The 26,557-nt window shown below is 40.0% G+C and overlaps 1 protein-coding gene across 12 annotated transcripts in view; it reads left to right on the top strand.

Moving 5' to 3' along the window:
- LOC148662150 (ERC protein 2) overlaps positions 1–26,009 on the top strand; it is a 314,579-nt gene extending 288,570 nt beyond the window's left edge. For all 12 annotated transcript variants that reach the window (XM_088636983.1, XM_088636992.1, XM_088636994.1 and 9 more), the window contains one exon: positions 22,409–26,009. In XM_088636983.1, coding sequence (XP_088493109.1) covers positions 22,409–22,546 — 138 coding nt within the window. In that variant the 3' untranslated portion in view covers positions 22,547–26,009. The remainder of the gene's footprint in view (positions 1–22,408) is intronic.
- Positions 26,010–26,557: the final 548 nt, after the last annotated feature.

Raw genomic sequence — 26,557 nt, 5'->3', positions numbered from 1 at the left:
ACACAGACAGGGAGAGAAGCTGGGGGTCAGAGCGCAGGGTCAGCCATTGTGCAGCGCCCCTGGAGCAGCTGGGGTTAAGGGCCTTGCTCAGGGGCCCAACGGAGTAGGATTCCTCTGCCGGCCGCGGGATTTGAACCGGCAACCTTCCAGCCACATTAGACATTAAACATTCTGTCTGTCTTCAGCCTTTCTTAGGAATGCCTTCCTAAGAAGATGGTGGCCAAGAGAACAGGAGTTTTGTTTTAAGGCACATGGAAAAACATTTGATGGATAATTTAGATCAATGGGCTGATAGTGGAGATGATGGGAACGAATTGGTTTCTCTTCCTTCCCTCTGCCCACCCCTCCCTGCTTACCCTCTCTTTGGCCATCTTATTGAATATCTGTTGTTCATGCAGACATTACTGCAGTCGTGCTGCCCCCCTCCAACTCCTGTAAGACTCCCAGTGAACCAGGACCGCTGACCCCTGGGGTCAGACACATCGGGCATGTCTAGCTGCACTGGGATCCCTGGACCGCAGTGGACCATAACAGTCCCACTGGCCTTGGTCTTTCCCCCATGGTGCATTGTGCCTGGGGGTGCCCAAGCACAGGGCTTGCATTATTTTCCAGCAGGCGGAGGAGAATCGTTTTCCCTTTTGGTTTTCCTGCCTCACCTCAAGTGCACAATAATCCCTCAGACCTGATAGATCACCCTCTGAACTCCATGCCCACTCCCTCAGGCCCTACATGCCATTATCTGCTTCTATATGCACATTCAATTAAGCATTGTGGCTTAGCTAGGAATGTGTGGATACTGGAACTGAAGCTGGATTTAAACATCATTTCAGTTTTCACTGAGTTTTAAGAGTATATTGCATCAAAAAGTGGGGATTTACAAATCCTTGGGAGTATTTAGTTAAATTTGTGTGAGGGAGGGTTTTGTGAGCTAAAACATCAGACTGAGTGGTCAGTAAGAAGGCAACAGCATCGTTCAGTCTGGATCCAATAAGAGCAATGGTCCAATTGGCGGGATGTCGAAAGCAAGGAATGACATGGATTTGGGGGAGGAAAAAGTTCAGCATCGGCTTATGTCGACATTTCCAGCATGTCTAGAGTGCTGAAATGGGCACTGTGTGTTTCTGTTGTGCGTGCGGTGTTCTGTAATAGCCCACACGTTAATTAAAAGAAAAATGTCCGTCTGGCAAGCTCCTGTGTCGGACTTGGTTAGATCCGAATTCAGTTTAATCCAAAGTGACACGGGAGTTTGTTCTTCCATGTATTTCAACCAAAGGAATACATTTCCTTAGCTTTCCCCGTGTGAATTTGGCTTCTCTGGAAAGTGTAAATGGTGCCTGTGTATATATATAAGCACAGATGGGAACTTTGACTCTAATTACAAGAGATGTCTTACCTGAACCTAGCTTCAAGCCTCCTAATTAGAAGACATCTTTTTTACTGTACATACAGTACAGTCAGCGCAGGAGCTGATCACACTTGCTAAAGCCGAGAAAGGAAAGCAGACAGAGGCCACATCTGCTGCAGGTGGCCTATGGTGGGTTCTCATGCAGAGCTGGTCTGGACAGGAAAATCTTAGTTAGCTCTTCGTCCAGAACCGGAGATTTTAGTCCTGTACCACAGGCTAGGATTAAAAAAGGCAAGTCACTTTCTACTGTATCAGTCAGTGACAAACATGCAAGGCTCCTGATTAAATTCTTCCCTCTGCTTCTCAGCATTAAAACTCCGGTATACTTTTGGGGTTGTAAAGACTTGTGCATTCTGATTATTTTACAGTGATTTGTTTCGTAGGATAAATAAAGTAGTATCTACTCTAGAAATGTCTTTCACGCAGTTATGCTACAGGTCAAATTGACTCAAAGAGGAATTTCCTTTGTTTCCTCTCGGAGCGTGCAGTTGGGATGCTGAAAGTGCTGTAGGAGAAAAATAGAGACTCTCAGTCTTGGCCTCTGTTATCGTTTCATCAGTCGTAAATACTTCACAATACTTGGAATTTAAAATGAAATTTGATTTATGTCCAACGTGTACATTTAAATGAAAGCAAAATTTCCAATTAATCTCTGCTCTGTTTTGACTGTGTAAGTCAAACAATAAGAACTGCCTCTAATGGGGGAGAGCTTCTAGCTCGCCTTCGTTTTTTTTTTATTAGCTGAAACTAAGCTTATTGATGTGTGAGGCAGACTATTCAGGATGTTGTAACTCTTCAGTTAACACGCTCTCTTCTTTTTTGACTTCAAGTGTTGCATTTTATTGTACACTTTTCAACATTCGTGGTGGCTCTAATCTATTTTATTTTTTAATTAAACTGGGAACTGGGCAATATAGCTCTGAGTCTTGCCCCATGCAAGTCGGTTTAACAGCCATATTAAATGTGGAGAGTGGTGACTTGAAGCGTATCTCTGAGACTGTTTTGTCGTGGAACAGCTGACCTTAGGCGTGATCTCAAAGCATGCCATATTATATGAATTATTGGTCTTCCTGAAGTCAGCATTTCAAAATAATGACCTGACCGTTACAAATGCCTAGGGGCCATGGATCAGTAACATTATTTAGCATCTGAGGTCGGAGTCTGCTCTTGAGGTATAAAACCGCAGGGTGAATAACAAGCCCAATCTCTTCCTGTTTTACTAATGTCTTCAGATTGCTGGCATGAATTTCTGCCAACTTATGCCAACCATGGCCTCCAGTTGAGTGCCAAGCCCGTTTTTTTTTATCGAGTGGCAATCAAAGGTGCCACGCCATTATCTCCTGCTGCTGTCAAGCCCGGGTCTCTGTGGAAATGACGTGGTGCTGAGTGGACTCACTCACGGCCCTGACCTGGAATGCTCTTTAATTGCAGTCCAAGGTTTTCGTGCCTCGCTCTGCTTCCGCGCGGCTCCCGCCCAGATTTTCGGCCGCTCGCACCTGTGCTGCAAAGCATCGGTTTGGCGGCTCTCAGACAGTGGGAAAAAAAAACCCAATCATTTAACAAGTCAGATAATAGTCAGTGTCAGCTGGCCAGGTGTGTCTGGAATCACACAATGAAGACTGAGGGTGGGGGAGGTCAGGCTCTCTGGGAGAGTATCTGCATGTGGTGCTTGGTAGTATAACCAAGCTGGATGTCTCTGGGTGATGAGATAGGAAATGTATCACAGTAATATATCGAGGAATTAATCCTCATCTGTAAGGTTCTGTGCATTGTGTGAATTGCACTTTAAGAGAGGAAAACGCCATCAAAGTACAATAAAAATAACTCTCTGCAGAACTCTTTGCAGAATGTGGGTGCAGGATCAGTACATACTGTGTAGTATTCACTTGCTCTGCTTAGTATTTCTAACAGCATGCTATTTATTTTAATTTTAAGTTGGAATTAAGTAACCTTTCTCACACTTTTTAAAAATCTTCTTTGCCTCTGCTGTTGTTAAATGAAACAGGGCATGCCTCCAATCTGTCTGGCACAGGCTCACTGGCAAACTACTGAGGTGTGTATGTATGTACTGTATTAGTAAGACAAAAAAGGCCCACTTGACCAAATGTAAGATACAAAAACATGTCAAAATTTCATTGTCATGCAGAAGTTGATGAAGGACTTAATGACTAATGGCTTAATGACTTTCAGCCTCAATGGCTGAAAACTGTTGCTATATTGTTGACTGCTACAGCATATAATTCTCTAAAGCACTCTGTGGAAAACTGTTCCAAAGGGCAAATAAAAGTCTGACTGATTGAAGATTGAATAGTCATCATCCCTTTCATTTTTGTTTAATCAACAATTAATTGGACTCTTTACTTTAAAATGTTAGCTGAGCAACGATTGAACATACAGTATGTATCAAAGAGCAAGTATTGCTTCAACTGAGAAAATTTGACCAAGATACTCTTTGCAGTTTTCCACTTGATGACCTTAGCTTAATAAGGAGACTCTTGCAAACTTACCGGTTGTGAATGTGACTTCTGATTCACTGGGTAGGTGATATGTGAATTTATAATGCTACAGGAATTGTTAAGTTTGCCCATGAATGTGAAGCTAAATAAAATCCCCAAAACCTTCCCAGACAACCGCCTAAAAGGTGAAGCCCTCCTTCCACTCCCTGCCCCTGTTTTTCCACATGAACAGATTGAGATCTTAAGTATCAAATTTATTTTCTTAACTGCTTTGAATGATCCTAAATAGATTTGAGGTGAAATGTAAACATGTTTTTTTTTTCTTATATATAAGGCCAGTGCTCCAAAATAAAATGGCTATGGAACAAAATTGCTAAGAAGCAAAATAATCAGCATTTTCATTCAACCTAGACATGCTTATAGAAAGATTTATATAATTTGAAATAGATTTTGCCTTGGTCAGCTGCCATTTTTTCATGGCTTATAAAAATTCTTCCTTTATAGACTTTGAAATACCCAGTGGGACATTCCACAATAAGGCTGAGACATGTTTTATACAATATGCACAGGCTAGGTTTTGAAAAGTGATATGCAGAAACAAATGCCAAGACTGCGACTTGAAAATAGATCAGGACCAGCAGCTTACATGTTGATTTTCAGAAAAACATAGATGACAATATGAATTCGCAGTTTTACTAAAATTTTCTTTAAAAATATATATATTATATATACTGTCTTAAAGCGGCACCTGGTCTTTGGTGTACAACATGTTTGTATGTTTCATTTTACAAGAATCAGACGTGGGCTTCATTCCATTTATAAACTTGAGGAATCTGCAATTTATGGAATAGAGAATTTGACACCATGGTGTATGATATACTTATTGGCCTCAGTGCTAGTCATTGCATATCTTTCTGATAATATCTGTGAGCATTGTGGTAAATGCATTTTAACTGGGAAATGCACTTCAGTAACGGAGGAGAAATACACTGGCTGCATATTCAAAATCATTCATATTTAGTGCTAGTAACTTTTCTATTTTAAATTTTATTTTTGTTAATGAGTACATCTGTGAGATGCCATGCATGCTAAATTGGTTAACCATTCTGCTGGTTTACAATCATTTAAGCCATTTTTTTTTCTTGCACAACTGTATTCACTCCATTTGCTTTGAACTTGAAATAACTTTGAAATAAAAGCCACTCTGCTATACTTTCTATCTTGTTCATGCCTAACACTGTAGCCTTCATCACATCCCCTTCATTTTCATAAAAACTTGCTCTCTCTCTTTGCTTGGCATTTATACTGTATGCCATGACAGAATGACACTATATATCCATTAATATGTGTAATTTACAGCCAGAAGTAAGCTGTTCCTCAGTTTTCTCGCTGCTTTTTTATCACAAACTGCTTGAAGTTGGGAGTTAAGTACGGGCTCAGTTTCCCCTCTGGTTTTAAATGGCGCTTGAATAGAAATGCGGGCACAAATGGGATTGTTTTATGGAGACTTTCTTTCATTAATGATCCGTAAGAAATGAAAGGGAAAGTGCTCTAAAGGTTTAAATATGCACAACCTTTTAATTGCCCTGGCGAAGTAAGAACGCTGCATGATATCTCTGTGGAATAGCTGATAAAAGAACGTCCTCAAAGAGAGGTATTTCCACACGTCTGGGCTTTATCAGACCCACATTCACGTTTCTGTGGCTAAAAGCTTACTGGGCTTTGCCCCCTACTCTCAGCATAAGGGCTTTTTCTTCTGTTATCATTTTCCAACCAGTCGACTTACAGCATCATCAAAGTGTTTTCAGGTTCTCTTTCCAGATCTCACAGAGATAGTTGCAAAGCCAAGAAGACTCCTGTACCCCCTATTCCTGGGGGGTCCATATTCCTCCCTTGCACTCTCCCCACTTGGTTTGGAATCCTGTCAGTTTGTTTATCACTGACGTGCCTGATGTGCCTTAATATTGACTCAGGTTTCCCCTCTGTCTTGCACGGGGGGGTGTAAAGCTCGGGGCGTCTGTCTTTGCTGTCCTCTAGGGGGAATCGCACAGGATGCTTTGGTATCACAAGCTGATAAATGAGAGGCAAACATACATTACATTCTCCCGTCTCAGGGGACCACGCACTGCGCTCCTCGGATGTGCAGGCTGCCTTTAGAAACTGTGGCAGTGACAGCCACAGTGTGTGGGCACTGTGGTTCTGCCTCTGTGTCACGCCCTGCTGCTCGCTGCTCCAGCCTGTGTCGTGCTCTGGGCTTGCTTTAGTGCTTCCAGTGGCTGTATTATCCTCAGCTTGCACCCCAGTTAAGCCAGTAATTGCGTTGGCGCAACACACCCTCTGCCTCCAGTGTAAAAAGCTCTTATGGGGATGACAAAGAATTTTTGCAGTTAATTCCATAGCCCACATAATCAGAACTGATATATAATCCAGTAAGAATCAACAGTTTTATGGATTTAAATGAAGCTTCTGGCCTGTGTGGGTAGGATTATGGGTTGAACACACCAGATATTTGTCTTTAACCGGGGATTTTGACGTTGAGGGGAAACATTGTGACTTGATTTAAGGTCAATAGGGCAAGTTTTTCCCGCCTTTTTGCTCTTGTCAGGAGCCGCACCTGTATGGAGAAGGGTAAAAACTATTTCAACAAAAAAGAGATTGAAAGAGAAACGAGAGTAGAAAATGAACAGTACAGGGCAACTTTAATGTATTGCTCAACGATGCCCATTTTATTCTGCCTTTAAGATATACCGTACTGTGCAGTGAGCACAAATCTGTTTTCAGTAATTGTCGTATCTACAGTAGCGTGATAGGTCTATTTTTTTCACATTCATTGCTTCACTGCAAAAAATCAGTTTCAGTACTATAGAAAATTTATGCGTGTTTAGCCTTGTGTTTCGATCTCTTGTTCCCTAGTGCGTCTTAAGGCCCTGGCACACGGACAGATGCTTGGTGTGAGAACGATCAGGTCTGTAATTTCCCCAGTGATGCGACTGTGGGAGCCACTCATTGAGGCGGCTCTGTTCCCTCTGTTCCCTACACCTCATGCTCATAACAGACTAGGCCACTGCTCCCTGTGCCCCGTCCTCCAAGACAATCATTTCAGTTTAGCACTGCCACTGAAAAGACAGGAGTGAAGTAAAGTAGGACCAGTCAAATGGTGACAAGAGGGAAGCTGTGACGTGCCATCCTTGTAATTGCTGAGAAAATTCACAGAGGCTAAAACGCGCCACACTGTTATTTTAAGTTAGAGCTTGCATAAAAGACTTTCAACTCTTCAACTTTCATGAGCCTGTTTTCTTTTTTTCTTTGGCTTGTTGGTGATAAATGTATTTCTGATGCCGTTTAAGATGTTGTTCGCCAACATTTTTTTTTTTTGTATGTGTGTATGTCAAAACAGTCAGAAGGTGGCAAGAAGCATACTGTTAGAATTCCACCCCTATGAGTTAAGAAATTGGCGAACCTTATTGTGATGTCAACTTACCACCATTTAATGGAAAAAAAAAACATTTTGTAGGTACTTAGGTTTTTTGGACAGATACAGCACAACGCTGTTACGGTACAATAATGCTGTAAGTTTGAACCTGCATCTGCTTTAAAAATGTTTTCTTTTAAGGAGAAAAAAACCCATCTTAAATCCTTTATTATGTGTACATCATGTAGCTCTTATCATTTCAAAATCCGTGCAGGTGTATTACCTTTTTGTACTGCAGGCTGGTTGCTGGTTTCATAAAGATGTTGATATAAGTAAATTAACATAAGCCTGGCTTATAAGGCTTTTAGAAAGTTCTTCTCAGCAGAAAACATTGTGGGAACTCTCCTTAAGGCACTTTAGAAACGGGGAAAAAAGCCAAGCCAGACATCTGTGTTTTGCAGCCGTGTTTTGAAGATGTGTATTAATGAATGATGTTATTAAAGCTAACGAGGTTATGCTGATTATCAGGATTTCTCATACCTGGAGGGGTTGCTGCAATCCTTTAAGCTCTAACAACAGTTTAATTATCTTCAAGTTATCCAATTATGCATAATTCTTGGTCCATAATGAACTCCCCCTAGTGGTCTAAAAACTGTCATTTTATCTGCGCAGTACGAGTGTGTTATTAATTGAAACTACAGGGCGTGGGGTATGTCATTGGCTGGCTAGCTCTGGGATTCTGCCAGTGGTGACACATACAGTATTTGTCCGGGCTCTGACAGCCTTGGGTGTGTTTGTCTTGACTGGGGTAGTCCTAGCTTGTCACTCTCCTGTAACCCCTGTGACTTGTGGAAGTCTGTGAGAGAATTCCTCCAGTGAATACTCCCTCACTCGCAGACTCTTCATCCGGTTTGTGTCTTGAGATTCCACCACAAAATCAAATTGATTACATCTGGCAGCTCTGAATTTGGGGAGGAATGAAGTTATCAAATAATTTGTCAATGTGAGACTATGCTATTCCGTATGTTTTAATGAAGATTTACTGTATTTGCCAGAAATGTTTAGCCATGCATTTCAACTTCTCTAATATATGGCTGCTCTTCTTTGAATTTGTGCGAAGTTCAAGTCATGTGAAAATTTTAAGAGACATGAAATTTATATGAAACATTCCTTGTTGTCAATAAAGAGCCACAACATTTTTTTGCACAAAAGACTTCAGATCACAACAAAAATTACCATTGTCATTTGTTTCATCAGTAGTGTGTGATTAGCTTAAAAAAGGCGCAGACAATGATTTGTGACTTTGTTTTTTTCACTCAATATTTAATTGCGAAAAAGTAATGTTCTGAGTGATTTACTGTGTGGTTTTATGATATTGTCACAGGTACGATGGTGATGGATTACTCTTGTAACCCTCCACCTTCATTCAACAGTAGGCCTTGAGGCCTAGTTGAATAGAACCCTTTTCTGTTACTCTCAGGATTAGCTAGGTATTGCTTACATTAGAAAAAAACTAAAAACAGCTGTAGGGATAATTACCTGGATTCTCAATTACACACCAAAAATGGAGATTTGTTTGGGTTAGAACTACGTTTCACCAAGTTCTGCAAGATAGGATAAAAAAAAATTGAAAAGCCATTTGTTTCAAGAGGTACAATGACAGGCAGATGCAGTAGTTTGTTTATCTTGTATGGTAACATGTTCTGTATACTTTTGCTCTGTTCAGCCAGAACTAACATTTAAGAACTGATAAATAGGTGGGTTTAATAAAAGATGTAAAAATATGACGTACAAGTTACAAAAAGTGGAATATGGAAACAATATTAATGTATTATGCTTTAAGAAACCCAAGGTGCTGTACAATAGTGCACTAGAGAATCAAATTGAAAAATGAAAATTAGAGGAAATTACTTAGTGAAACCAAGAGTAAAGCCAAATTAGACATTAAAATTTTTAGTGGAAACACGGACTTTGAGGCTCAAGTTCAGGGTCTGTATTGTCCAGGGTTAAGATATGTGTTTCTGTTGTTCCAATGGCCAAGGGGCCAAGTGGGTTATGCCAAAAACAAATACTCAATCAGCATCATACAGTACATGTTCTGCAAATTCTATCAATGTTCTGCAGCTGTAATCAGAAATTCTGCAAGTTTCAAATTTAATTTAGTCATTACATAACCAAACCAATTGATGACAAAAACGACAATCATATGAAATTTTGCACAGGGACAGACTGATACAGTAATCATTAAGATGGAGCTGTTGAATGTGCCCTCGTGAGATTGTTTTAGTTTATTCCTGAATTTTACCCTAAAAGGACAATAAAACTTTATTTCATATTCCAGACTGTATCCAATTTCAACCCTCAGTCCAACTGCAAATCACAAACGCGGCACCTGGTGGCCCGTTTCCATTAGGTAAAAGCAAGGAGCTGCTGGCACAGAGTCCTGCGAACAAGGATGAGTTTGTTTGTTTTTTTTATTTGTAATTGGATGCTAGGTTGAAAATCGGAATTTAATGAAGGTTCATAAAGTGACTGAGTCTTAATTAGATTTTAAAAGCAACATCTTTCCCTGCTACATATTCTTCTATCATTCTGCTATAAGGAACAGTTGCACTGATGATAAATGGAAATTCTTGACTGACCCACGGGAGTCAACAACCCTCTTTTGTCCCAGCGGTTCTAAATCATAATCGTTCCAGACTTCATTTCCCCAAATATCTGCAGTATATATCATATGTAAATGGCTCTTTTCGCTTTTTTTTTCATGCATCCCTTCTCCATCCTCTCTCCAGCCGCGCAGGTACCCCTGGGACAGATTCGCTCTGTAAAGGGGACCTGATTTTCTTGTCCTTTGGCCAGGGAGTTCGGCCCCCAGCCAAGGGGGTTGAAGCCGAAAATGTCTTGTGAACTGACTGACTTCTCACTAAACATTCCTAAACATATTTTCTTATTGGGTGCTGTTATTCATCATGTCTATGCTCTTGAAAGGCACCATAATCTTGAAAGCCGTTTGTTACAAGATACATGAGTATATATATATATGTCTGTTTCACTGGTCAAAGTTACCTGTGTCACACTGATGAGACTTTGTATGGGCAAAACCACTGTCTTTATCTGGTAACTGTGAGCATATACTGTATAAGCAAAAGATGTGCAATTATAGGTGCTTAGGGTCATTGTGGTGGAGTGAATTTACTCCTGTTCTGTTGTAGTTGTGTGGATTCTTGTAGGAGTTGTTTGTAATGATTCGATATGGGTTGATGTCTGTTATGTAATGCTATATTAATTTAAATGGAATGTTTATTTGATCTGTTTTTTGTGAGTTTCTCAGTGTGTAAAACACAGCTGCTTGGATGCAAAACATATTTCTGCTACTGTACATCATACAATGAAGTATTGTTCCACGGTATTAATACCTTTAGATCATGGCAAATACTGGACTTAAAAGACACAACCCTGAGGAGTGTTACCTGGAAGAGTATGGTTTGTACTGAAACACGGCTTGCTGTAATCCAGACTATGCATTGATACTGAACTCATATCTGTTTTTTAAAAATAATTGAATTATATGGATCTTCATACTATGTTAAGGAATCTTAGGGGGTAAGTGGATCTCATTGTGGACCCATAAACACCACCTGGAATTGAACAAGACTGGACAGTGGCCATGCTGAGCCCAGCGTTAGTCTGCACTGTACTGTACCTGCTTGGCTGACAGATGGCTTCGGTATTACCAGAAGTATAACACAATTCACAGGCACTTAAGGTTGTTAGATTGCGAATTAGATAAGCTTAAGAGCCCATTAAAAATATCCCTCGTTCCCTTTGGAAACGCTGGTGTGAATGAGGTGTGTTTGTGTTCAGCGTGGAAGCGGTGCGATCCCACTCTCGTCTCTTCGTGCGGATGGCTTGACGGAGTGCAGGTATCGCCTCTCCTCAATCCTTCCTCACATTCCTCTTCATTTGTCAGGAGCAGCTCTGCTTTCTTCTCTTTGGAGTGGGCGGTAAATTATGGAAGACCTCAGCCGGGTCTTTTGAAGATGATAAACTCTGCTGGGCTCACACCTCTGCTGCTCACTGGACTAGATCAGCGTCGGGCCTTAGCGGATTCGAGTGACAGCAACATCAACACTGAGGGTTTGCCCCTTTAACCTCTGGGGTAATGAGGGTGCAGTGCCACAAGTCAGCACTTAGGACAGCCGTTTTATTTCTCAGCGCTGCGGAAATGAAGGGACTTCAAAAACAGTCTGGGGCTTCGGGATCTATTAAGAAATATACCAATTAGCAGGAATGTGAGGTGGGTTTGCACACAGTTGGAAAGCAGTGTTATAGTGAGAGTCAAGTTTGAGTTGCTGTATGGTTTTTGGACAAAATAATTTTAAGTCTAGAAACGGGTGGCAGAGATTGCATGTTTTATTTAATTTTGTTCACAAAGCCGCAGATACTGATAATTCAATTAAATAAGGAAGATTAGCTTTTGCTTATCATGTGCTGGTGATGATTAATGAGCCATGATTGATTTGTCAGTATTACTACTCTTATAAATTAGTATAGCTTTTACAATACTGTTACCTGATTCTATGGTCTGCCACAGCCTTGCAGAAACGAATGACTTAAAATCTGTCATATACAACATGTGTTTCCAACAGGTGGCACTCCAGCTGTGCAGAGTTTTGGATATCACTTTATAATGGGTCCATATTGTCATGTAAATTAAAACTTAAATTGTTACAGTACATAGCCAATTCCTGTATTAAAACACAGCAACAGGAATTTCAGATCTCACATCGTCAGTGTTTTGAAGATAGGGCTGTATTTTCTGAAGTCCAAGTTTACCGGTTTTTATAGTTCACAATCGATACAAAAAACAAGCCAGAAATTGCCACTTTGCACAAGATAGTGCAAACCCTCAAGACCAAAAGCAAAAACTGTGGTCATGAATACTCTCAGGAACACAGGTGTTACAAAATAAACATAAACATACAATCCTATCATCTTCAAAGACATGGGATACTTACAGCAGGTTTAGCAGTTACAGATCAAACACCTTTACCCCGAAATCTGGGCTGTGATTCCAACTTCTTCGCAGTTGGACTAGAGAGCTCCTTTGAAGGTTGTATATACACTTATCCTCCTCTGTGTTCTGTTATCTCCAGAGGCCAGCTGCTTGGAGAAGCTAATAATGCAGGAGATTGACATTAAAGAGAAAAGACTGTGTGCCACTGTTCAAAGACTGGACACTGCCATTGTTGTTCCATCCCATACAGTATGTTCCCTTGTGCGTTCTTGGCAGATCTTGCTGGTGCTCCCGTTATCCCCAATGGCTCTGTCACAGATCTGAAGGTGAATTGCATGGGCTTCTCACACCATCCACTCCCTCTATGGTATATAGAGCTGCCATATTGGAAATAAACAGCTTTAGCATGGTGCTAGAATGTCATGCAGCACAACAGACAGCAAGAAAAGTTCTGTCAGCAGAAAGTTGTGTGGACATGCGGTACCCTGATAATGCTGCAGGGTCGGACAAGAACCAGAGAAGGAAGAGAGAAGACATGCTATGGGTGCTTTTTCTGTGGGGAAAGAAGGGAAATGTAGCATGTGCACCTGAGCCCTGAAAAACCCATATTTCCCCTTTCCTTTCATGTTGTGTAGCTGAAAGCATGCTCTGGCTCATGGCTTTAATAATATTAGTAAGGGACTGTTGTTACATCAGAAATATTCAGTATAGACTTTGGAGAGTTAAGTAACATAGCATTAGTGGAGACACATTGAAATGCAGTACTGCTTTTAACAAGCTGGTGAGATATTGGACTGCAATTTGAGATTTATACAATATCTAAAGAATGTGCCCTCATTTGCTACTGGAAACAATAAAAATATGAAAGGATTTTACCAGGTTTAAACCAGTTGTGATCTGAAGACTGAGGGCTATTGACTACTTAAGTGAATTTAAAATTTTGTCGAGCTGATTCTTAAAGCAGATCAGAGATTCGACCTCAATCACCACAATATCTAAAATATCTGTCCCAGGCACCTGCAAGTGTTTTTGTAAAATGTTACATATTCCTAAATGAATTCCCTTTCAGTGTCCAATTGTGATCCTGTGTCCTTGTTTCTCTACTAAGTCTGAATTATTACCTTGGGAACAATTTTAAAGGAGTGCTTTTGACAGTGGTTTAGAAAACGGTGGTATTTGTTTAATGTTCGATTGTGTTGCAGTACATTTAGAGGGATGTGTTACTTTCAAAACTGTGAAAATGATATGCCAATCGTAATGACTGACAGTAAATTTATCTGAGCTGTCATAAGAATTTGGAGAATGTGTATGGTTGATTTCGTCAATCTTAGACCAAAAAAAAATACATTTTTTGGCCCTTATGCACTTTGGACAAAAAAAATATTCATAGACTTAACAAGAATCAGCTGTTAAATCTTTCATTCTCAGCATTTTAGTGAACATTTCTCCACTACTTCCAGCAAAATGGCTTATTTTTCATTTTGCTGGTTGGTGCAGTGGGGGAGGCAGTGTGCCGGTAATTGAATTTAGTGATTTAAAAAAATGGACAAGAGTTACAGTATAATTGCTAGTGAAAGAACTAAACTCAACAAAAAATACATAGGTGGTCCCGAAACTCTGCAAGGATCCTTTTTACAAGCAGTTTACATTACTAGCACTTAAAAAAAAATGAGTTGACTCCTTTACTGAAATACAAAGTGCATTCATAGATATCCAGTGCTTATGCATTTGAGTATGGAATTTCATATGTCGATGATCAGGGTGGGTATTTGCCCCAGTAGCCTCCAGGCAAGTTTCCATTTGTGTCTTGACTTCAAGTTCACCTAGCTCTCCAGAAGCACATGGCTTCAGCTCTTTCTGCTGTGTACATCTCGTGGGCTCAGTGACCACAGTGACCTGCTCTGTGTGAAACGCATCAAGAGCAACAGGAGGACCTGGGTGCAGACACAGCCTGTTCTGGTTAACGCTGCTCTTACAAGTTTCATTTCGTGCCGCTCTGTCTCCTGCTGGCTCGCCTGCCTGGGGGCAAGGCTTTTACCTAGACTGCAGCCCTCCTGACCTTGTGCACCACCACAGCCCCTCCAGAGGCAGTCTTCTGAGTGTGGTAGACTAGCCACTTGCAAGAATAAACGGTTCATAAGTACTTCCTAATAAGCCGCCTGCTGTTTGATTGTAGACTTGACACAGAGAATATGCAGATGTTTAGCCCCCTTTTCTGCCAATCCCCCTTGTAAATTGGCCTTTCTCTGTTGCTTTTTTGGACTTAGGAGTAATTTGTGCTCGCTCATGAACCGTGGTCTTGCTTATCTCCATCTATTCCATTTGTAATTCTGTCCTATTATTAGAAATTCTAGTTCGCTGTTTAAAATGTGAGAAAACTGTGCATTGTTTTTATGATTCTGATGTCCCTCTGGTTACCAAACCCCTAATGGTTAAGTTCACTTCCACCCAAACCTTCATCTGAGGTTGGATACACAACAGTGGGCAAGAAAGTCACACAGGCGCATATTACGTAGTTTTCAAAGGTTTCACAAATTGCCCCCAAATATTCAATTTCCATGTCGTGAGCATTGAATTCTAAACAAGTCAGTGACAAAGTCTTTAAAGACATGGTTTTTACTGCATTATTTATTCTTTTCTAAACTGAAACCATACCCTCGAGCCATGTGTTTCAATGTAAACATTAGCAGATACTTTGGTAGTCATAAAGCAAAACCTATAAAGTGATTCGGGGCTTTGATCAAAATTCTTGTGTACCAGGTGCCCAGTGAAAATTAAGGCATGAGTATGGAGCAAATATTATATATAAGTGAGTCTGAGTATGTTTTTGTTATTTTTTGAACATATGTGCTTTGATATATTACACAGTTCTGGCAAATCCTATGAAATATTAAGTGAAACAAAATGAAAATGAAAACAAATGTTTCCATGAGCTTCTTAAAGAGTGCTGTTTCTGAATATACATAATGTATAGATACAGAGAGAGGGTGCATGGATGTACAATGTTTTATTCCTTGACATGCTAGATTTTTTTTAAATACAGTGTTTTGTTCAAAGGAACTTTTTTGCATCTTTGATGTAACTGGTCCCTGTGGCCCAGAGGTCTGTGGGGTCGTGAGTCTGGGTCACGTCAATGGGCAGCTGTCACCACGATTCTTGGAGGCACATGACTGGACAAGTGCGGTCAGGATAGGGTGGCCATTGTATGGCTAGGGACCTCTCGCCTTTTCGCGAACTGGCAACTCCAGCACCTCCAGTTGCAGTAACAGACAACCAGTAGTGGCGTGACGCTGCCACAGTTAGTGATTCACAGTGGAGCTTGGAGCATGTCAGAGGGGCCTGGGAGTTAGATAGCTGGTGAGTCTGTATTGGGTGTGTACGTAATAAAAAAATGGGCACGCCAAATTTTTACATAGTATGTGTCAGTCATTCACTGCAATCTTCATTCAATCCAAACTTTCGCGAATTAAAACGATTCCTGAGTTTCTGTTCCATTGCCAAGCATTTGGTAGAAAGTGTGACTGGAAAATGGTGTAGGCATTTAGAGGTCATGTGCAAAAAACTACTTTCTTTTTTGATATTAGCATTCTTCTCCTGATACTGAAATAGCAGGAATTCAAATATATAGGTACTGTACGTACTGTAAATATTGGTTCCTGATTCAAATTTTTCCCCAGCATCCTATCAAAAAGAGAAAATCCAAACTAATCTATGTATTATATTTAACATTAAAGGATGAGGATATTATTTAATCTTCAATAGAGGGGATTATCAGGGGATTTAATGGAAGTCTTCAAATTTCTGAATGGTGCTGACAAAGTCACCCTACAGGACTACTTTAAGATCAACAATGAAACAAAATGGGTATTAAGACCTAACGCATGTCTTTAATCCATTTAACTGATTTAACTCTTTTAGTATCTAGTATGAGTATAGTATTCTGTATATGAAGAAGTTCAAGTAGGTAGCTGCATCAGTATGCGTAGGCTGCAAAGGAAAAAGGAAAGGTTTATTCCATTCTTCTTTCTTCGGGCATCACCTGAAGACACCTGAAGGAGACTTCACAGCCGAAACCTTGTGTTTCTTTTCTTCTCTTTTCAGCATGGAATTAACCTTTTCGTATTCTGTATACGTTTGCTATTTTGAAATCATTCACAAAAAGATGCCGACATCCAGATTCATTGCAGAAAGCACAGTCGTTTTTTTTTTATGAAGTTTGCATCTCAAGTTATTTTTGTCATACCCACCGATCTGGAATATCTGGCGTTTTTAACATCACAATTCACAGTTTGGAACCCCGTTTCCATACACAGGAGGGGATGAGGAAGTATGCACAGACTCCTCTGACCCGCCCACCTTCCAGCCACTCATCTTTACCATGAGGGTTAGCCCCGCCCCTTGCCAGAGCTTCAGTGTTGATTGGTGGAGAGGTATGTCCATCACCCACAGTACCAGGTACCTGCAAGTTCCCAGGATGCAGTAGGGGTTGTTGTGTTTGTAGAGAGCAGAGAGAGGCCTGGCCAACTAATCTCAACCTGTCAGCAGTGCTCTACAAGTTGTCTGCCACCATAAGAAGATTCATCACTGCCATTAATTCAAAATTGTTTTTCGAGAGTTATTCCATAAATAGAAATAATTGTTTTGGAGCTATTGTAGCTCAGATGGCTAGGGCGTCTGGCTCCTGACCGGAAGGTCCTGGGTTCAATCCCAGGTAGGGGCAAGCGATGTAGTTTGCTCTAATTTCTTCCAGGCGGCTCCCAGGTACACTCAGCCTGCTTTCCGGCGGGTAATGACCACCTCACCTCCATCTCCAGTGTTGGATGGTCAAGAAAGATGGTGGCCCTTGTCCCCTGTTCCCCATGGGCCTTTATGGCCTGAAAAGGGACCTACCTACCTATTAAATTGTTTTGGACTTCTACTCCTCCGAATTAGCTGTGCCTAACGGGAAGCCAGGAGTGTCTTGTTTCACCGATCGTCTTATCTTTAAGATAGTCCCTATTCTCTTCAGAATCCAGTATGTGGTTTGTGGAAAGTGAACACTGGGGAGTTATCATCTTGGATTTCGCGTAGCGGCCTTCAAGTTTCTGCATTTTGATTTGAACAAAAAATTAAAAAGAAACGACTTCAAAGAATAGCATGAATCGGAAGCAGCTCGATTTCCCTTTCCAATCGGACTCTGCAAGTGGATTGTGCCGGCGGACCTCCCTCTGTGGCAGGTAGCGAGTGGTCTTGGCAGTGAAGCGGTTAAGGATTTGTAGCTTCCTGCCTGCACTTGCAAGCGGCCTAGGGCAGTGCCTGCTGTGGGGAGAGCAAGAGCGCCTGGCCTTTTCCCAGGTGGCAGACAGGCACACCGTGTTATTAAGACCCAGAGATCTCAAAACCTTGATCTTCCGGCAAGGCCCCTAATTAGTCCCTAGCATGAGAATAAATGGAATTCCACATCAGTGAAGGAAAAAAAAAAATCTTGCTTCAAACTTTATTACTTAATCTTTCCCATCATTTTTGTTTTAATATCACGCTCTAAACTCTTGGCATCAGACTTACCAGCACCTTCTGCAGTACTGCCGATATGTATGTATGCTACTTAACGGCCATCATTCTTGTGCACAGACTTGCAGAGCAAAGTATGCAAAGTGCTGTCACCCTTGCACAACGTGGTACTCAAAGAATGGGCTCGAGTACTGGAAGGTACCTCAGTAACCCACGTTTCCATTCCCATTGTTTTGCAGTCAAATATTATATTGTCATATTATTGGAAAACTGTGATAAATGCAGATTCTAGGAAATCTTTTTCTTTTATCAAAAACGCTCTCTTGAGTGGACACATCACCTTGACTCTTGGCTAAACTACCATGTCCGTGTGTGTCGTGACACTCACTGGAAGACGGATGCTCTGCAGCATCAGTACAAGAAAGCACTGTCACATGATGTTTAAAGTAACTCTGCTGCTGAAGCCAGGCTAGATGCTACCTTACGCATAAATTCAGACAAGTGGTCAGTGGAAAAAATGTCATTGCAGAGATTCCTGTCTTCTGCATAGTGTGTGCAAGAAGATAATGCATGTTAGGAAAAAAAGAAAAGGTTTCCCTGGTTTTCAAGGCCAATAATCTAATTACACAATTATCTAAATAGATCCTGCATTGTTTGGACCTCAGTTTTATTTGCTGTTAAACTGCAAAAAGCATAGTGCCTCTGTAGAATCAGACAGGTAAAGAAGACTTCACCTCTTTAGTGCTGAACAGAAGAGACTACAAAGAGACTTGATCAATGTTTAAAATCCTGATAGGCCTTGATAAAATTAATCCAGTGGACTGCATCTTTAAGACCAGCCATTTTAAAGACTACTGACAACACAGGTGAAAACAGGTTATGAGGATGTGATTCTAGGACAGAAAACAGGAAGCACTTCTTTAGACAAAGGGCTGTGGGGGTCTGGGAAAAGCTGCTTAGCTCCAGTACAGTATGTGCTTGAGGAAGAATTTTTTAGATCCTTTGAGAAGTAGGTACAGTAGATGAGGACTTTAGATCAATATGCTCCTAGCAACCAAATAAGCAAGAAGGGACAAATCCTGTATCCTCATCTCATCTGTAACATTTTGTTTTTGTTCTCATAAGCATAGGAGTAAGGGCAGAAGAAGAAATGGTTGAGCTCTACTGTAGGTTGCAGAACTTTAGTTAATAGGCCAGTGATATGTGAGATGTGACCCATAAGCCTCAAGTGGTTGATTAGAAATTTAGCTGAAATATATGTTCGTATTAGACGAACAAAAGGGAAGAATAAGACGGATATTTTGCATTGATTTCTGAATGGAGGGAGGTGCTCATGGGATAGTTCTGTCTTCATAAACATACATACTCTGTGACATTGCTTTAACGTCAGTATGAGCAGGACAGGAAAAATTCATCAAGCATGCCTACAAGAGCTACTGTAGCTAGTGTGCCTATATAGTTGTTGTGTTAACATTTATTGCTTTTATACTTATATTTAATATCTTGAATTACCTCAACAGGTTGCTAGGGTTTTTTTATAAGGGTTATACAGTACAATTGACTATTATTTTGAAGGCTATGTGGTCAAACCCAGTAGTTAAAGGCTTTGTTCTAAGGGAGGTAACCTGAGAAAATCCTACTACTGATTTATAATAAATTATGTTGCTTGTTTTAACCAAATAAGCAAGATGGGCTGAATGGCCTCTTCTCATTTGTAACTTTTCGCATGTTCATATGTTTTAATTACTTTTCATGTTTATTTATTTCTGGGCATTATGGATTACTAAAACCATTCTGGCTGGAGACTGAGAAAACAACTGATGGATTTTTTTGGAATTCCTTGTGACTATTCTCTGGGCTAACCCTAAACAATGTTTTATTTGTCCTCTTCCTAGTCGACTTAAAATTACTCTGATTTTTAACCATCAACAACCTGTGGTTATTTTGAAAAAAACTATTCACACAGCCACAGGGGCGCCATATCTATGCAGGGCATACATCATTGTATTTTAAACACTACCTTAATGAAACCGTGGACTTTGTTGCTAACTGCTTCATTGCCTAAAATGAACACATTCTGATAGAATTTGTAACAAATGAGCACTTAATGTTTGCATTAATGCCAAACACGTTTAACAAATTTTTAACAAGGAGCACTGGCCACAAGCCAAACTGCTGGAGGGACATAACAGGAATGCCGTAAATTTAAACAAGTTTTTACCTTTTTAATTCATTCATTCGTTCGTTCCTGAAGGGGGTTCTTTTCTGTTGAATATCTGTTTGAGTGCAGATAACGTTCATTTTCATACAAAAGAACTTGCACCTTCTTTGTAATTTTTCATCCACTGTTTTAGAATGGGTTCAATCATACATGTGTTATTAAATGCACCAGTGGTATTTAATATGGAAATGGCCATTATCAATTGTCATGTGCCTTCTTTGCCCATACTACTAACTGTTCATATTTGATCTTTTATAGAGTTTTCATGTTCTGAGGTTCTGAGATAGTTTCTCTTTTAAATTATGATAGCAATGAAATAACTTCCAAATTATATATATTTAATGTTTTTTAAATGTTTAACACCTAATACCTGGTACCATGAGACTGATAGGTGTCAGCAACTCATTGAAATCATAATCTGAATCTGGTCAGCAAATCCTGCTCTTCTTTCAGATCACCATGAGTGTACTTCTGAATACAAAAGAATTCTGATATATCCTTTGGTGAAATATACAGCCCATAAATTAGTTGTGGTTGAATAATCCAATTAGCCTTTCAACTGCAAATCAGCAGAAGATTTTTTTATGAATGGCCAAGCTTGCAACAGATAACAATTGCATGTAATATCAGACATTTCTTGAGAACTTCATAAGCTGAAAAATCATGAAATTCAAATGTATTACAGTATGTTTACATGCGCTGTGCAGACACCTTTATTTTACATTTTTTTTCTGTTTGAACCTAGTATTACAGTATGTCATAGTGTCTAGCTGTCCGTTAGACAAGAAAAGGGCACGAGAAAATATAAAAGTTTCAAGTAATAATAATAATTGCTAGTCATTGCTTGTATCATAATCTGATTGCATCACTAAAACGAAATAATTAAGTGAATCCTGGCTGCTTTTGATCTTAACAACAATAAAATATCCTCTAAGGGAAATTGGGGGACTACTTAAGCAGGTTTTCAGAAGATGACGAGTTGTGATATGACTGTGTTGTTGAGGAATTTAAGGAGCAGTACACTGCCTGCTGGGAATTCCAAACTTAATACTACAGCTCTGCTGGAAACCTATTTCCTAGTGATAAAAGTCCTATTCTGTCTCCCTCCTTTCCCCCAGGATTCGGCTAATTACCTCATCAGTTGCTTGCTTGTAATACAGGTGCCATGTGTAACAGGTTAGCAAAGGGCATTTCTGGTCCTTTTTGAACTGGGTATCTGTTCTAGGTATCTGGATGCACGTTTTGCACATTTGGTAAACACATGGACCGCAATCTGCTCTCCCCCAGATGTCAGAAGTAGCATAAATTTTTAGTGCTGTTACTAGCCAGCATTGCAGTTACCCACTTGTGCTAAGTTAAGTACTGTTTCAGCAGTCTGCTATCTAATGAGTAATGCTGCATGTTAAATGCAGTGGGTTGTGTTGTCAATCAGGAATGCTGAAGAGCCAAGAAGTACAGTATTAATACCAATGGCATAAAACCTATTATCGATTGGCATATGCCCTCCTTGCCCACTCTGCCAAATGTTAATAGTTGATCCTGATGAAGAACTTTTGCCTCGTTTTATAAAGGGCTACTTACACGAAATCCATTTGATATTCTGTGATGCTGAGCAGCAGCTCCATTAGAACAAAAATGTACATGCAGTTGAACTGCGTGTATCAGAAAACAGGATATGTGCATGCTCTTGTTTTGTATTACATCACTCTCCCAAAGTCATGTATTACATAACTTTCTCTCTGCCTTTTCTGTGACTTCCAATTAAACTTTTCTGTTTTTCATAAGCAATTACTCCAGTCAACCGCAGGCATCAGCGCTCCAACTGTCTTATCACTAGAATCACTGGCTCAGTGGACATCTGTGGCATTGCTACTGCAGCACAAACTCCACTTGGAAGCCTAAGCACAAGCCCTATTTCCTGCAGGCTTTAATCTGGCTTGTATAAAATTCACAGAGGTGGTCTGCATTGGCACCGATTATTATTATTATTACTGTTGTTGTTGACATTGATGTTTATGTTTATGCTGCTATTAAATATTAAAGGTGAAAACACGTTTTGGCATTTGACAGTTATACATCAACACTTTGTTGGAAGACATTGTATGGCCGTTTCGACCTTCATAAAGTTCTGTTTTCACATTATACCCCTGACATTTTGCCAAGAACTAACAATGCAAGGCACTATTTCTTTTTAATTTTACGTAGATCTTTTTTTTCCACAGAATCCGAGCAGCAGCGAAACACTTTTCAGTTTTATTTTTGCGAACCTTGTCAATATCCAGGTGAAACTACTGTATTCAGCCTGTTTCAAATGTTGAGCCAGTGCACTGTACCTTTGCAGATGCTGCTAGCTTATTTTAGTGATGGCTTATGATTTCTCTATTTTTCTTTTTTTCTATGTTCTCAGCTGATGGAAGAGCTGGAGAGGGAAGAGACCAGGAACAGGACCCTTCAGCTCCATACGGACAATCTCCTGCAGTGCATCGCGGATGCATATCCTGACATCCTCGAGCAGGTCATCAAAACTTTGGAGGAAGAGTCTTGAAGCAGAACTTTTGTCTGACACATTTGCCTGAACATTGCCTCCCTCTACCCTCTGGAATTTCCCTACAAACACAATTAGGCTTTTTCTTTTGCTTTTTCGGTATAGAAATTAGAATAGAAAAAATATTGGTCCTCCAGCTTTTCTAACAAAGTGCCATACACGTCTAGAGTCACTTGTATTTGCATAAAACTGATGAACTTCTGGAGGAAGTTCTTAGGGGATTGTTTCAGCTGTTTTTTTTTAATTAAGGCGGTTTTTAGCAATACAAAACTGTTACGGTTAGGTGGAAATATATCCTCCGGGTGAGGCAGGCAATGTGTTGATGCAAAGGGAGACCTGTGAACTTTCAGTTTCAATGCATTGGGCCTTAATGGAAATGAGTGGGGAGCCATGCCGGCTACCGTAGTGTCTCATGTTACATCACCTGAGTCACCCGGCTATCTGGTCTCAGAAAGAGTTCATATCAAATCTATGCACACCTTGCAACTCCTCCTTAGCCATGAGGTTAACATGCATAGCTTACCTGGTCAAGCACCAAGCCAAGCACCTCCGTCTGAAACAATCTCCCCCCACCCTGTTTTCGAAACGAAGAAATGCCTTCAATGAGCGTCTCTCTTGGCCTCTTCAGTTCCTTAAGAGTTCTCAGCAATTTCAGGACGCTACTCTTTGTGATGCTGCTGCCGCAGAGAAGAGAAGATCACCTGAGAAGGTGGTCATGCAAAAGAAAACATGGCTTAACCATGACATCAGAAAAAAACATGATTGATGCATAATCTGTCTGCATTTCCAAATCATGACTGATGAAAGGGTTAATGTGTATTCATGCTATTGTAAGCACAGATGTCAATGGTTTACTCCTGTTTCTATGAAGCATTTGTGTTTTTATAGATCAAATAAAGAAAGTTTGGGAAGCATGATCTCCCAGACCTCAGCAAGTCTCTTTTTCTCTTGCCCAGTTGCCCTTCAAAGCAACAGTTACGTCTTGTACTCTTACCTCAGCTCTGGTCAGGATGGAAACAGTGTCTATGAGTTTCTCAATGCCATTCTGAGAGAAAAAACTGAGCAGCTCATCTTTTAGTGACAGTTGACTACTATTATCCCTCTGAACAAGGTGGCTCGTGCCTCACAAACTACTTTGTGTCTATATTTGACCAAGACCTATACAGTATATATATAAATGAAAATAGAACTTAAATTCTTTTTTCAAACTTGCCTGGAAAAAAAGATATAACAAAAGAAGTGTAAAATAGTGTGATGGTTGATGCATCTACCAAATGCCAGAGAACTCCCCCAGAGAGTTAAAATTTTATAAATTTATGGAAATGATGATAGCTAAACCATTACCACATCCTGTAAGTGTAAAATATTCAAATAGTTAAGTGGTTCAGTCTGGCACGTAGTGCAAATTTATTGTAGTTGTAATACTGAAGTATCCTCATGCCCCACTTCATATGGGCCTAAAAGGTGTGGCTGAGAATATTGTAGAGATCATTTTCAAAAGTGTTTTAACATTGGATGAACTGAAATACCTTTGCATTTATTAAGATTTTTTAAATGCTTGCTGCGTCTTGTCATGATGTGGTTTTGAACTTCCAGAGCATTCCTTGGCTACTGGTGCCATTTCTTTTTACACTGGAGGCAGCAGTGTACATACATATGAGTGATGTTCATTCCCAAGTCAGTCCGTCTCTCAGAGAAGGTCGAGGAACGCTGTCGCCTGATGTCTTAGAGACATTTGGAACAGGAATTGGGAAGTGTCTCCTTCACAATTCAGATCAAGGTGTCAATGGTATACCACTACTCAGTTTGGCTTGGCTGCAGGTCAATATGAGATTCCCTGTTTTAGTGAAGTGAAACCACAGTTTAAAATATTTTGGTTTATGGGAAACAATAAAGTAGTGTGGGGATTATTTAGCACAGCTGACAACAATTGCACTTGTGAATAAGGACAATTATCAGCTTCTTTAAAGTGATAGTTTAAATGTTTCGTTTGACAACACATTGCCAACTTTCATTTTGTCCCCATCTTCCGTTTGCAGTAAGGAAGTGGTTTGTGCTCATCATTGAGGATTGAATGTATAAAAACAGCAGAAAGGTATCTAACGGGTAAGCTATACCTAGTTGAATGTATTTTCTTGAAATAATGAACCTCTATTCTTCAAGTGAAGTGCGGACAAAAGCAGTATCCTGTGTTCCTCTGTTCTGCTCCTTAAGCAGAGAAGAAAAAGGCTTTTACTTTACACTCAATAGACTATGTTTGACTGGTGGGGCATCCATAACTCACAGGCAATTAAGTACAGGCTTTATTTGCAAATAGCCTGAGACTAGTATTGTCAAAGAAAGATGTTAACATGCCCAGTAAAAAAGGGTAGGCAATGCTTTGATGAATAAGAAACTTAAACATTCACTTTAATGTTGCATTAAGGGAGGATACTTTTAGTAGTCCTCAATCATCAGGTCCTTAACGTTACTACTGAATACTTGAAGTAGGATTTTCCTACCATGAAAAGCTAATACATAGTAGAGAACGTAAAATAGGCAGCAATGTGCAGATGTAAGTTCCTTTCTATGAAATGTGCCAATTTCGGAGCAGTTGTTTAAAACTCATTTTCTCTGTACTGAATGATGATAATTGATGGTTTAAAATGTAGGGTTGACAATGACAGTGTCCCTCAGGGGGTGAAGGTGACTTATCCTACCAAAAGGTGAATAATTTCTTTTTTTTTGTGTTGAATTTATGAATTTCAGAAGATCTCCTTTTAGTATTGTAAAAAAAAACTCTGGGTTAAATAAACACTGTGACAAATGGAAACGTTTCGTGTTGAACCACCACAAAAAGTCTGTTTGTTTCCTTCTTTTACTAATACAATTTTCATTCTCTGTATTTTTTTCTATATTTAAAAAAAAGATTGAATATTATTCATTTGGGGATTCTGTACTAATTCTGTCTATAATTTTGCTGTACAGTAATGATTTTGTATTTAATGAAATGTGCGGATTCAGTTTGCACGTCGCCACTAAATGACTTTCATCTGAAAGTGGGGGTGATTTCCTTGATGAGCAGTGTTTTCTGGCGCAGATCTCAAACAAGTCGACACGAAGTACATCAGCAATGTAATTGTGTGGAGTGGTGTTTGAATGTGATGTGCTACAACCATGGTCTGTGTTTCCTGATGTTCCCTTTCGACCCTCAGTTGATAGTGCTTATTGTCGAATCTCCTTCCAGTGTGTGGCATGTTATGGGTTGTATTACTGAATATATGGTAAGGTATCTGACATGGTACTAAGAAATCCTCAAGACTTAAACATGGGCATGTAATAGGCAGTTAACTGTAACTCCGTGTCTTGTAGATGTGTACATGAAAGGTATCTAGAATTCCAAACATTGTTACTATATGTATCAGAATATTTAGTGTTGACTAGCTTGTTTATATTCATTCAATAAAGGTGACTTACTTTCTGATGTTGGCAGCGATTATTTTTTTTTGGGTTAAGTAACCAACAATTAAATGAGAACAAATACATTTCATGGCAGGCGTCACTTTTTTGCTGGCACTAGTTCCCAAAGAATGCAAGAATGCCCCATCTATCCCCGGCACGAACTGCAGCAGCCAACGGAAACGGATATGCTGTAGTCAAGGTACTGAACCTGGGATGTTGAGGCCCAGTCAGACTCTGCCTGTCCTGCCCTGTACCTGAGGCAGAATGGATGACATTGTGACTGTGCAGGAGAAACAATTTAAATCCATCCCCAGCCCCCACACGTACTCAGGGCTCCCTTTTGAATACACATACTGTACAAACTATGTAGCCTTCAAAGATTTTAGGGCCAGAAAGCTACATGTGTTATTTTCGATAATAAGTAGACTTTGTTGAGCATTTACCCCAGTTTTTCTGTTGTTTTGTAACTTTCTGCTTCCATGTGGCTTTTATTTCTTTTTTGTTTTTATGACTCACTCACACTGGTCCCTTTTTATGACTGTTTTATGAATACTTGCACTAACTCAAGGA

The sequence above is a fragment of the Lepisosteus platostomus genome, chromosome 6 (assembly GCF_059453375.1).
Source record: "Lepisosteus platostomus isolate fLepPlt1 chromosome 6, fLepPlt1.hap1, whole genome shotgun sequence".
Lineage (NCBI taxonomy): Eukaryota > Metazoa > Chordata > Actinopteri > Semionotiformes > Lepisosteidae > Lepisosteus > Lepisosteus platostomus.
The sequence above is the reverse complement of the archived record's forward strand: the minus strand, read 5'-3'. Positions and strand labels throughout refer to the sequence as shown.